The sequence below is a fragment of the Mustelus asterias genome, chromosome 2 (genome assembly GCF_964213995.1).
Source record: "Mustelus asterias chromosome 2, sMusAst1.hap1.1, whole genome shotgun sequence".
Classification (NCBI taxonomy): domain Eukaryota; kingdom Metazoa; phylum Chordata; class Chondrichthyes; order Carcharhiniformes; family Triakidae; genus Mustelus; species Mustelus asterias.
The window spans coordinates 139872798-139884818 of NC_135802.1; the positions used below are offsets into that span (position 1 = coordinate 139872798).

The following is a 12021-nucleotide window of genomic DNA, read 5'->3' on the forward strand; positions in this document are numbered from 1 at the left end:
CCTTTTGAAAGCCACAATAGAATCTGCCTTCATCACCCTTTCAGGCAATGCACTGCAGATCCTAACTACTCGCTGCGCTAAAAGTTTTCCCATTGCCACCTTTGGTTCTTTTGCCAGTGTCCTCTGGTTCTCAACCATTCCACCAAAGGCCCTATCGACTCTGTCTGGACCCCGTCAAATCTCTTCTCTCCTTTTTCTATGGAGAACAGTCCCAACTTTACAAATCTATCCAAGTAATTGAAGTTCTTATCCCTGGAGCTATTCTTGTAAATCTTTTCAGCACCCTCTCTGAAGCATTCACATCCTTCCCAAAGTGTGGTGCCCATAATGGCACAAAATGCTCCAATTGAAACCAAACTAGTGTTTTCTAAAGGTTCATTAAGCCTGTTGCTATCTCCAGTGCTCTGATGCTAATTACGTGAGTGCATTTTAATCTATTCTAACGCGAGAATGAGCCTAAACAAAATGGACAATCATTCAGCACTACTTACTTTTAGATTGACTTTAAGGCCATAAGGGTAGTGATGAAAAGAAACAGCAAAGTCACGCTGTTACAGTAGGATACTGCTGTGGATTAAGGTGAGCTGTTGATAGAGCAGAGGGAGGCAATCTTTGCTTCTGTCTCGTCCATACTATACCTGATCTCGTAGTTTTTGATCCTGGCAGTGCCATCTCTTGTTTTGAGCAGATAAATTGACCTGAAACTATTAGTAAGCGAGCTTTGATCTGCCTTGACCATTTCATGTTAGTAGTGTTGCCCTTGCCCAGTGATTTGCAAAACCAATTAAACTGAAAGGTTGGAAGGGTGGTAAGTGGCTTGTTTCAGTTCAGATAGCTGAATTTGAGACACTGTACTCATTTCTAGTGGTACAAGTAAAGATGACAAACTAAATATTGATTGCACCCCCATCCAAAATATCACCAAGAAAATAATCACAGTAAAATAACAGTACCCCAATTAACAGAAGAGTTGAAAAGAGATATATAAATTTCTTACCCATCATGATTGTAAGATGCGAGGACCACACTCGGGCTGGAGTATGCATTACTTGTCACCCAGGTGCAATGTACAGCAAACATCATCAGCAACATCAACATTAGCATGGTAACAATACTTTTGATATTTGGACCAAGTCCCTCTTCAGTCTTTTCCTGTTCAGACACATGTTTTCGCACCTTGCCTGCCTATGACAATCAGTGAGAAACAACCATTAGAATCTTTTCTGTCAAACATCTGAGTTTTAACAAAAATACCCTGCACAATATCCCCATATCCTGTGATAGGAGGCAAAACAGCTTCCACTCTGCCATTTTTAGGTTTTTTAAGGAAACATTAAGACAGACAAATCCCCAGGGCCAGAAGGCATCTATCCTAGACTCCTCAGGGAGGCAGGAGATGAAATTGCTGGGCCTCTAACAGAAATCTTTGTCTCTTCGCTGGACACAGGTGAGGTCCCAGAGGATTGGAGGATAGCAAATGTGGTCCCGTTATTCAAGAAGGGTAGCAAGGATAACCTGGGTGATTATAGGCCGGTGAACTTGACATCCGTGGTAGGGAAATTGTTGGAGAAGATTCTTAGAGATAGGATATATGCGCATTTAGAACTGAATAATCTCATTAGCGATAGACAGCATGGTTTTGTACGAGTGAGGTCGTGCCTCACAAATTTGGTTGAGTTTTTTGAGGCGGTGACAAAAACGATTGATGAGGGAAGGGCTGTGGATGTCGTCTATATGGATTTTAGTAAAGCGTTTGACAAGGTCCCTCATGGCAGGCTGGTGCCAAAGGTTAAATCTCTCAGGATAATAGGTGAGCTAGCTAGATGGGTGGAGAACTGGCTTAGCCATAGAAGACAGAGGGTAACAGTGGAGGGGTCTTTTTCCGGTTGGAGGTCTGTGACTAGTGGTGTTCCGCAGGGCTCTGTACTGGGACCTTTGCTGTTTGTGATATATATAAATGATTTGGAGGAAGATGTAGCTGGTGTGATTAGTAAGTTTGCGGACGACACAAAGATTGCTGGAGTTGCGGATAGTGATGAACATTGTCAGAGAATACAGCAGGATATAGATAGGCTGGAACATTGGGTGGAGAAATGGCAGATGGAATTTAATCCAGATAAATGCGAAGTGATGCATTTCGGTAGATCTAATGTAAGGGGGAGCTATACAGTAAATGGCAGAACCATCAGGAGTATAGACACACAGAGGGACCTGGGAGTACAAGTCCACAGATCCTTAAAGGTGGCAGCACAGGTGGAGAGGGTGGTCAAGAAGGCATATGGTATGCTTGCCTTTATTGGACGGGGCATAGAATATAAAAGTTGGCATATGATGTTGCAGCTGTATAGAACGATGGTTAGGCCACATTTGGAATACTGCGTCCAGTTCTGGTCGCCACACTACCAGAAGGGCGTGGAGGCTTTGGAGAGAGTACAGAAAAGGTTTACCAGGATGTTGCCTGGTATGGAGGGTCTTAGCTATGGGGAGAGATTGGGTAAACTGGGGTTGTTCTCCCTGGAAAGACGGAGGATGAGGGGCGACCTAATAGAGGTGTATAAAATTATGAAGGGCATAGATAGGGTTAACAGTGGGAAGCTTTTTCCCAGGTCGGAGGTGACGAACACAAGGGGTCACGGGTTCAAGGTGAGGGGGCAAGGTTCAACACAGATGTCAGGGGGATGTATTTTACACAGAGGGTGGTGGGGGCCTGGAATGCACTGCCAAGCAAGGTGATTGAGGCGGACACGCTGGGATCGTTTAAGACTTATCTAGATAGCCACATGAACAGACCGGGAACAGAGGGATACAAACAAATGATCTAGTTGGGGACATGAGCGGCGCAGGCTTGGAGGGCCGAAGGGCCTGTTCCTGTGCTGTATCGTTCTTTGTATTACCATTTCACCATTGAAGTCATTTTGGATGTCAAGAGGAGAAAAGAGAGTTTTGCTCAGGATTTATTAGCAACAATCAGCAGTTACTATAAGCTGAAACTTTTAAATGAGAAAGAAATGCTCACAATTTATAGATACCAGAGGTCAAAACTGAGAGGCCAACACAGAGAGACTTTGCTCAAGGAGACAGAACAAATTTGGCAATCAAAGTAGACTTGAATCTGCAAGGCCATGTAAGTAAAATGGATGAATAATAATTAGAGCAATTTCACGTGGGCAGAACATGCATGATTGATGTAGTCATTTGTGAAAACTGTAAATGACCAGAAGAACCACAGATAAACTTGCTAAAGCTTCAAATTATTGAGACGGATCTTAAATGAAAATGCTTTAGATGGAGTTGAGAAGAAAAGGGATTTCAATGTCAAAGTTTAAAAAGGGGCTAGTCCAAGCAGGTCAAGCCACAAAAAGGTAAACAAAATATTTGAGAACTGTATCTAGGAATATAAGATACATCAGCATGGAGCTAATGTTGAAGTTCTGTACCATTTTAGTTCGGCCACAGTTGAAACAATGTACAATTTTAAATGGTCCCTCATACGAGATAATGTGAAAGCAACAGGAAAAGTGCATGCAGATTCAATAGGATATTACTTGAGATAAGGGTAAGTTACGAACTTGCCTTGTTAGGATTTTGTACCCACAGGAAAAGATTAAGTGATGGCATGGCAGAGGTCTTCCAGATCACAATGAGTTGTAACAAGGCAGCACACATTTTATGATGGCCACAAGATAATTAAAAGGGAAAAGAAAAAAATTACCTTATATGGAGGGTGGTTAAGAATACAGAATTCTGCACCACAAGCCATCGCTAAGGCACAATCCATTATTTTTCAAAGGGAAGAATGAAGAGCTGTGGCCACCCAGGTACCACTCTAACAACTGTTCCTAATACATTAATTCTACATAAAATGACTCATTTTTTAATAATAAAAAGACTCATCGTCAAATAAAAAAGAAACCAAAAATCTACTTCTAAAAACCTAAGCTTCAGAGAAGTTTCAATGCACATCAGAAGTAGCGTCTCACTTGTGGTCCTTCTATTGAAGTAATAAATATTAGTTCTCCAGCAATGTACTGCTGCAATTGGCCTTTAGTCCACATGATTGTCATAGAAACCATAGAAGTCATAGAAACCCTACAGTGCAGAAGGAGGCCATTCGGCCCATCGAGTCTGCACCAACCACAATCCCACCCAGGCCCTACCCCCACATATTTACCCGCTAATCCCTCTAACCTACGCATCTTAGGATTCTATGGGGCAATTTTTAACCTGGCCAATCAACCTAACCCGCACATCTTTGGACTGTGGGAGGAAACCGGAGCACCTGGAGGAAACCCACGCAGACACAAGGAGAATGTGCAAACTCCACACAGACAGTGACCCGAGCCGGGAATCGAACCTGGGACCCTGGAGCTGTGAAGCAGCAGTGCTAACCACTGCGCTACCGTGCCGTGTCTTTGGGTGATGCTATCAAATTTCATTTCCTTCCATTTGTGGGTTGGAGGTTTTGACTCACATCCACAATGATGGGGAACCATTTTTTGATTAGTAGACAGAAAGCTCATGTCCACCAGCAATGCAATAACAATTCTTAACTCATCTTTGTGGAGAAAACTCTATTGCTGTGTTTAAATGCTTTACCTTGTCATAGAGGTTCCCCGAATTCCTCTTGTCGTCCTCATCACTGCTGTCCTCAACAGGTGGACTTTCCCTCTGTGTGTCATCACCCAGGTAGTGTTCAAAGACATTGGAGAAAGCAATGGCAGAAAGCATGCAGACAACTGGAGTGAGAGTCAGCATCAGACGTACCATGACTCCGGCAAAGTACACAGCACTGATTGCATAAAGGGCAACTGTGGAGAGTTCAGATCATGGGTATCAGGTTATGCTCAAATTACAAACAGAAATAAAACAGAAATAAAAGCCCCATCTTCCAGAATCAGTTATCTGAAATCCAACCATTCTGGCAACCAGTATGCTTTGTACACATTACTTGAGCTGCAATCGACAGTTTGGATTCATACAGACAGTTTGCAGTGTATATCTGTACTAAGTGTACAACTGACATTTCCCAAAATGCACACATTTAGAGTCAGAATTAAAATGGCGACAATAATATTTCTCACTAATTTTAACAAATCAGAACTCAAAACAAAAGCTCAAGAAACATAATGCTCAATATATAGGATCCTTAATCATTGTTCTACAACAACCCTATTGTGATTTGGAGAAGTATATGCTCCTTGATGTCAAAATCATCTCATTAGATAAATTCACTGGCAGTTTTCATAAGTATTTTTTTAAAACACCAAAGAACGATGGAATTAATTTACGAGCATGCTCTTTGCTTCTCTGTATCTTTCCTCCTGTTTTTAGACACAGGTCTGTTACCTAACCAGAAAACAGTACACCCTAGCCAGATGATCCGTTGACAGTATTTAATCCAGAACCGATCAGTAAAATGTATTGCTTTCAGATTTCTAACACAACTTTAAAAGCACATTAACATTTCCAAAGCAGCCAGTTGACCTTTCCCTTGAACTAATGGCCTATTTTAATCAAATTTAAACGGTTGCAGAAAAATAACAGATTGTATAAACTTATCTTCCTCACTTTATGTGCACATACAGGGACAAAACCTCGCTTGTTAAATGATCATTTGAGAGCTCAAATTGGCAATACAGCAATTTGAATTCTCAATCTGCAGGAGCTTGAATATTTGATTTAACCCAGTCACTTGGGAGTACAAAACTTGAATATTGCTCAAAAGGGAGACATGCTGCCAAAGCTTTCCATCTTGCACCCATCAGGACACATGCAGGTGTGCCAAATTTTAAACAATTGCAACAATTTATGCTACAGCAGAAAAGGGTGCTGCCTACTGGTTGGCAAGTCAACTCTGATCGGCTGAGATATTGCTATTGAGGAAGCAATGGGAACAATAGATTCCCCAAGCTCCTGAGTTGGTCAGATGGTGTGGGTGGAGGGGCTGGGAGGGGGACAAGGCCAGGAGCTGGAAAAGGAAGGAATCAGGGTGGAAGCACTGTGTGAAGAGGCATGTGAACAAACAGGCCACAGTGGAGGAAGCAAGTGAGTTGACGCAAGTGAGGACTGTTTTATAGGTAATCTGTAACTCCTGAATCTTAAAACTTGCAGTTAGTTGTGATTCCACAATTGGGCAGCACTTAAGCAATCCTGAATACACTACACTAAAACCAATTTAAGATAGTCAGGCAAGCTCTTAATGTGGTTCATTTACCCTTGCTAGAAGCAATATGCATTCACATGCAGGGACTCATTCTCAAACAAAAGGAATATGTTCAAGACCAGGTAAGGATGATGGGGAGCTTGAACAGCCAATCTCCAAGGCAGCAACTCTACCGGAGTTGACCTGCCAACAAATCAGAACCCCTTTCAGAATGTACGAAACAGAAAGAATAGGACATTCAGCTCTTCCAGCCCATTCCGTCATTCACCAAGATCGTGGCTGATCTTCTAACACCATTTTCCTGCACTGTTCCCATACCCCTTGCTGTTTTTAACCGTGCAGAAGTCTTATCAATTGCAGTCTTGACCATGCTCAAACCACCGGGCCCCCCACAGAACTCTGGAGTGGAAAGTTCCAAATATTCATCACCCTCGGGTGAAGAAATTCCTCCTCATCATCATCACTGTCCCAAATAGCCTGCCTTTGATTCTGAGGTGGTCTCTCTACATCCCCCATCCAAGGGAAACATCCTTCTGCATCTACTGTGCTCATCCCTGTAAGAATTTTGCATATTTGAATGAGATCACATTTCAATCTTCAAAAAAACCCCCCCAGAGAATAAAGGCCCAGTCTATTTAATCTTTCCTCATAGGACACACTCTCCAAGCCAGAAATGAATTTAGTGAACCTTTGTTACACTTCCTCTATGGCAAGAATATCTTTCTTTGAGACCAAAACTGCACATAACTATATTCCAGGTGCATCACCAAGGCTCTATATAATTGTAGTAAGGCATCTTTACTCCTATACTCAAATTCTCTTGTAATAACAGCCAACGTATCATTTGCCTTCTTAGTTGCTTGCTGTACCTGCATGTCAGCTTTCAGTAACTCACGAACAAGGTCACCACCCAAGTCGCTTTGAAGCTCAGCGCTTCCCAATCGCTCACCATTTAAGATATACTCCATATTTCTGTTTTTCCTACCCAAGTGGGTAACCTCACATTTCTCCACATTGTATTTTGTTTTATCTGCCAAACGTTTGCCCATTCGCATAGCCTCCAAATCCTGCTGCTTCCATAACATTCCTAGTGACTACACAAGAAATAGTAACAGGAAGTTGGCTCTCCAGTTTCTCATTACCGGCAAAATTTTCTGATGTGACAAAGCTTTCTCTACTCAATTCTCCATCCTCACAAACAGTTTTCTACTACTTTACAGGTATATAAAAACAATTCTTAAACTTAAATTAATTATAAACTCCACTGTTAGAAAGTCTTGTAAGGTTGAAGTGCAAGTTCGACTTTGTAGTATTTTCAACAAGTTCTCTTTTAAACTGTGGAGATCTAAAATAGATTTGATTATTGGCATGTTTCCTTACCAAATACTCTTTCGTCATTGATGTTTTTGATGCAGAACCATAGGCCGGCTGGGAAAGTGCAGACCAATATATGAAGGTCAAAGAAGAAGGAAACCCATGTTGTAGGTTGATGTTCAGACACAGAGGCAATGATGGGAATGTGTATTTTTGCGTATCTACAGAACAAATCATGAAGATCAGCTTGTACATGTTACATCACATCTGTATGGAGAAAATGAACAGGATCCTACAACATCAATGCACACAAAGTGGATAGGTAGGATGTATTTGCAGTCTGTGTATTCTGTTATCAAGTTTCCAGTTTGAGTCCAATTGCAAACCACACCACTTATAGCTGGGAAGGGCTTTTTGAACTTGTATCATGTCTGATACTTATCCTGACTACTCCGCTTCTGACCCCCAGAGTTACTGCACTTTTGTCAACACTGTTGAACACTAGAGCATGGATTTCTTACAGCTAAAAACTACCTCCAGTTTCATGAAAATTCTACACCACGTTTCCAATCCTGTCCACTGTTGAAGGAGAATGGCAGACAGAGAATTTAATCCCCAATCATGCTGGTTCAAGTTCCCTATTCACCACTATAATAAAAACAAAATAATTATGAAAATTCTAGGTGATGGTATTGCCAGTCCCTCTACTGAAAAGAAAAAAATGAGCACACCCTTCCTATGAATAACAGACACATGCACCACTGACTAAGTGTTCCATCAAGAGGGCAGGGTGCATCCCCCTCTGGTCAGTTTAGAAAATCTAATGTCGGCAGCTATCAATTGAAACAACCATCTAAGTGAATAGCCCAGAGAGATGAACCGAAATAGGTTTACTTAGACTTAAAGGTCACGGAGTGGTACTAAAAAATTTTATGGTATTGAAAAAATAGATTTTGATTGCTATAATCTCAACAGCACCTCCAGCAATAAAAGCAACAAGGAGTTTGAACATTAACTATTGGAACAGTATAAAAGACAGTTTATTCTTCAATTGCATGCCAAGTAAATTAGTTTTCCCTACTTGCAATGCAAGTGCATCAACATGATTGCAAACATCAAATCTCAATTTTTTCAAGAACCTAACAATATCTTGGGAAACAACCAAACTATTTGGTACCTTAGATTGTTGATCACTGAACTGGAGTAATTTCAAAATTGTTAGAGCACATCCTTGCATTCATGAACTATTCGAAGCCAACAAATACAATTCTTTCTTTTTCACTCACCCCACCAAACAAAAATCATGGTCTTAAACATCTTACCCTGTATCCCAGAGTGAATAAAATCTCCCACTCCACGGTGCAATATAGCCTGGAAGAAAAGGAGTTGCGACATTTACTAAATGCAAACATTTGATAAACATGCACTTAAAATTTAATCTAAAAACATCTATGCAATCAGGCAATTGCAAATTCATCATACATTTCAACAGAAAAATTAAGACACCATTATAGAATTCACTGTGTTCTGGAATACAACACAGACCAAAGAAATCTGCAACTCTAACCATTTATCATGACTAGCAAAAGGGATACAAATGCAGCTGTACAAGATTCTCCTAGCATTATATCTTTACTCAAGCCAAACCAAGCATAGAACGGGCAACAGCTAAATCTTTCCACATATGCAAAATTTACATGACGACAGACCACACCACCATAAGTTTTGCATATTTCACTTCCCGATTAAATTTCAAATAACTTTCTGAAACTGCACAATATTCACCTATGCCTCCATTTCTGTTATTCAACCGCCTTCAGACAAGCTTCCTTGTCCTCAGCTTGGAAGGAACCATCTCTCATGATGTCTTACCAAGACTAATATCAGTATCAACCATGGCGAAGTTGATAACAATCTTGCCTCTGAGTCACAAAATTTCAAATTCAAGTCTCATTCCAGGTCACCACTCCTGCGCAGTACTGTTGGAGTGCTGCACTGTCAAAGGTGCCTCTTTCAGATGAGACCTTTAAATCAAGACCCCATCTGCCTGCTGGGATGGATGTGAAAGATTCCAAATGTACTATTTTGAAGAGCAGAGCAGGGAAATTATCCTTGGTGACCTGGCCAAAATTTCTCTCAGCCAACATCACACAGGTAAATTGGTCATTATCACATTGCTGTTTGTGGGAGTTTGCTGGGTGGTCACGTTTCCTACAAGTGTGACTACACTTCAAAAGTACTTCATTGGCTGCAACATGCTGGAGACATCAAGTAGTTGAGATACTTCCAGAAATTTATTCAGCTTTTTCCAAAATTAATCAGTTCAGCATCCAGAAAAATATTCTACATATCTTTGAGGTGGTACAGTGGTTAGCACTGCTGCCTCACAACACCAGGGGCCCCAAGTTCGATTCTGGCCTTGGGTGAGTGTGGAGTTTGCACGTTCTCCCAGTATCTACGTGGGTTTCCTCCGGGTGCTCTGGTTTCCTCTCAGTCCAAAGGTCTGTAGGTTAGATAGACTACCCATGGTAAATGTGTGGGGTTTCAGGGATAGGGCGGGGGAAGAGGGCTTGGGTAAGACACTCCGTCAGAGCTGGTGTAGACTTAATGGGCTGAATGGCCTCTTCTGCACTGTCGGGATTGTATGATTGACTCCAAGAGGAGATATTTATTTATTTGAGGCCAGTTTTTACCTTTTCTGCATCTGTTTTCTTCAATACGTCTCTACATTTAAAAAGACTGGCACCATTCTCAAGCCATCTTTTCATAATTAAGAAGTGTGACTTGATCAGCTCTAGCAACTTGGGAAACCCAGGTCTCAGAATTGCCATTAAATACTTACTTTTGAGATCTGGGATCCAAGCTTGCATACAAGAATAACCTACTCAGTGAGGAGGCATGAATTTTCAAGAGTATCTATATTAGCCATGAGGGAGGTGACTCAGTAAAGACCAAAGTTGAGTTATAGAGGTTTACAGCATGGAAACAGGCCCTTCGGCCCAACTTGTCCATACCACCCAGTTTTTAACCATCAAGCTCATCCCAATTGCTCGCGTTTGGCCCATATCCCTCTATCCTAATCTTAGCCATGTGATTGTCTAAATGCTTTTTAAAGACAAAATTTTACCCGCCTCTACTGCCTCGGACAGCTCGTTCCAGACACACTCAAAATTGCCCCTTTTGTATCTCTCCCCTTAAATCTATGCCCTCTAGTTTTAGACTCTCCTACCGTTGGGAAAAGATGTTGAATATCTACCTCATCTATGCCCCTCATTATTTTATAGACCCTCTATAAGATCACCCCCAAGTCTTCTATGCTCCAGGGAAAAAAGTCCCAGTTTATCCAGCCTCTCCTTATAACTCAAACCATCAAGCCCTGGTAGCATCCTAGTAAATCTTTTCTGCACTCTTCCAAGTTTAATAATATCCTTTCTATAATAGGATGACCAGAACTGTACACAGTATTCCAAGTGTGGCCTTACCAATGTCTTGTACAACTTCAACAAGACATCCCAACTCCTGTATTCAATGTTCTGACTAATGAAACCCAGCATGCCGAATGCCTTCTTCATCACCCTGTCCACCTATGGCTCCACTTTCAAGGAGCTGTGAACCTGTATCCCGAGCTCTCTTTGTTCTTTAACTTTCCCCAACACCCTACAATTAACTGAAGTCCTGTCCTGGTTCGATCTACCAAAATGCACCACCTTGCATTTATCCAAATTAAACTCCATCTGCCATTCATCAACGCACTGGCCCAATTGATCAAGATCCTGTTGCAATCCTAAATGACCACCTTCCTTGTTCACTATGCCACCAACCTTGGTGTCATCTGCAAACGTACTAACCATGCCTCCTAAATTCTCATCCAAATCATTATTTTAAATGATAAATAACAGTGGACCCAGCACCGATCCCTGAGGCACACCACTGGTCACAGACCTCCAGTTTTAAAAACAACCCTCTACAACTATCCTCTTGTCTTCTGTCATTAAGCCAATTTTGTATCCAATTGCCTACCTCACCCTGAGTCCCGTGAGATTTAACCTTGTACAACAACCTACCTTGTGGTACCTTGTCAAAGGCCTTGCTAAAGTCCATGTAGACAACGTCAACTGCATTGCCCTCATCTACCTTCTTGGTTACCCCTTCAAAAAGCTCAATCAAATTCGTAATACATGATTTTCTATTCACAAGGCCATGCTGACTGTCCCTAATCAGTCTTTGTCTCTCCAACTGTCTACAGATCCTGAAAAATTTTAAACAGTCTCAGCAACTAGATTTCTTTTCCCAGAAACCCCAATACTAATACAAGTTTGATTTGTTTACTGCTACATTCTTCACATTGCCACCACTATTTCACTATTTGAAGCTGCAACATTTGCTAAATGATAAATCAAATGTAATAATCACACGGTATAAAAGTAAACCTCTCTAAACAGCTATTCTTAAAACCACATTTTCTTCTTCTCTCCTAAAATCTAAAGATGCTAGTTATTACACTATCCTCTCAATTGCAATTCTACTTCTGTATGTCAGAGCAT

At 41.3% G+C, this 12021-nt stretch overlaps 1 protein-coding gene across 1 annotated transcript in view; it reads right to left on the reverse strand.

The window, feature by feature from the left end:
* stt3b (STT3 oligosaccharyltransferase complex catalytic subunit B) overlaps nucleotides 1-12021 on the reverse strand; it is a 113043-nt gene that overhangs the window by 12619 nt on the left and 88403 nt on the right. Inside the window, exons 8-11 of the mRNA XM_078242159.1 lie at nucleotides 8800-8848; nucleotides 7544-7698; nucleotides 4597-4808; nucleotides 998-1185 (exon numbers count right to left, since the gene is read on the reverse strand). Of these exons, the coding sequence (XP_078098285.1) occupies nucleotides 998-1185; nucleotides 4597-4808; nucleotides 7544-7698; nucleotides 8800-8848 (604 nt within the window). The remainder of the gene's footprint in view (nucleotides 1-997; nucleotides 1186-4596; nucleotides 4809-7543; nucleotides 7699-8799; nucleotides 8849-12021) is intronic.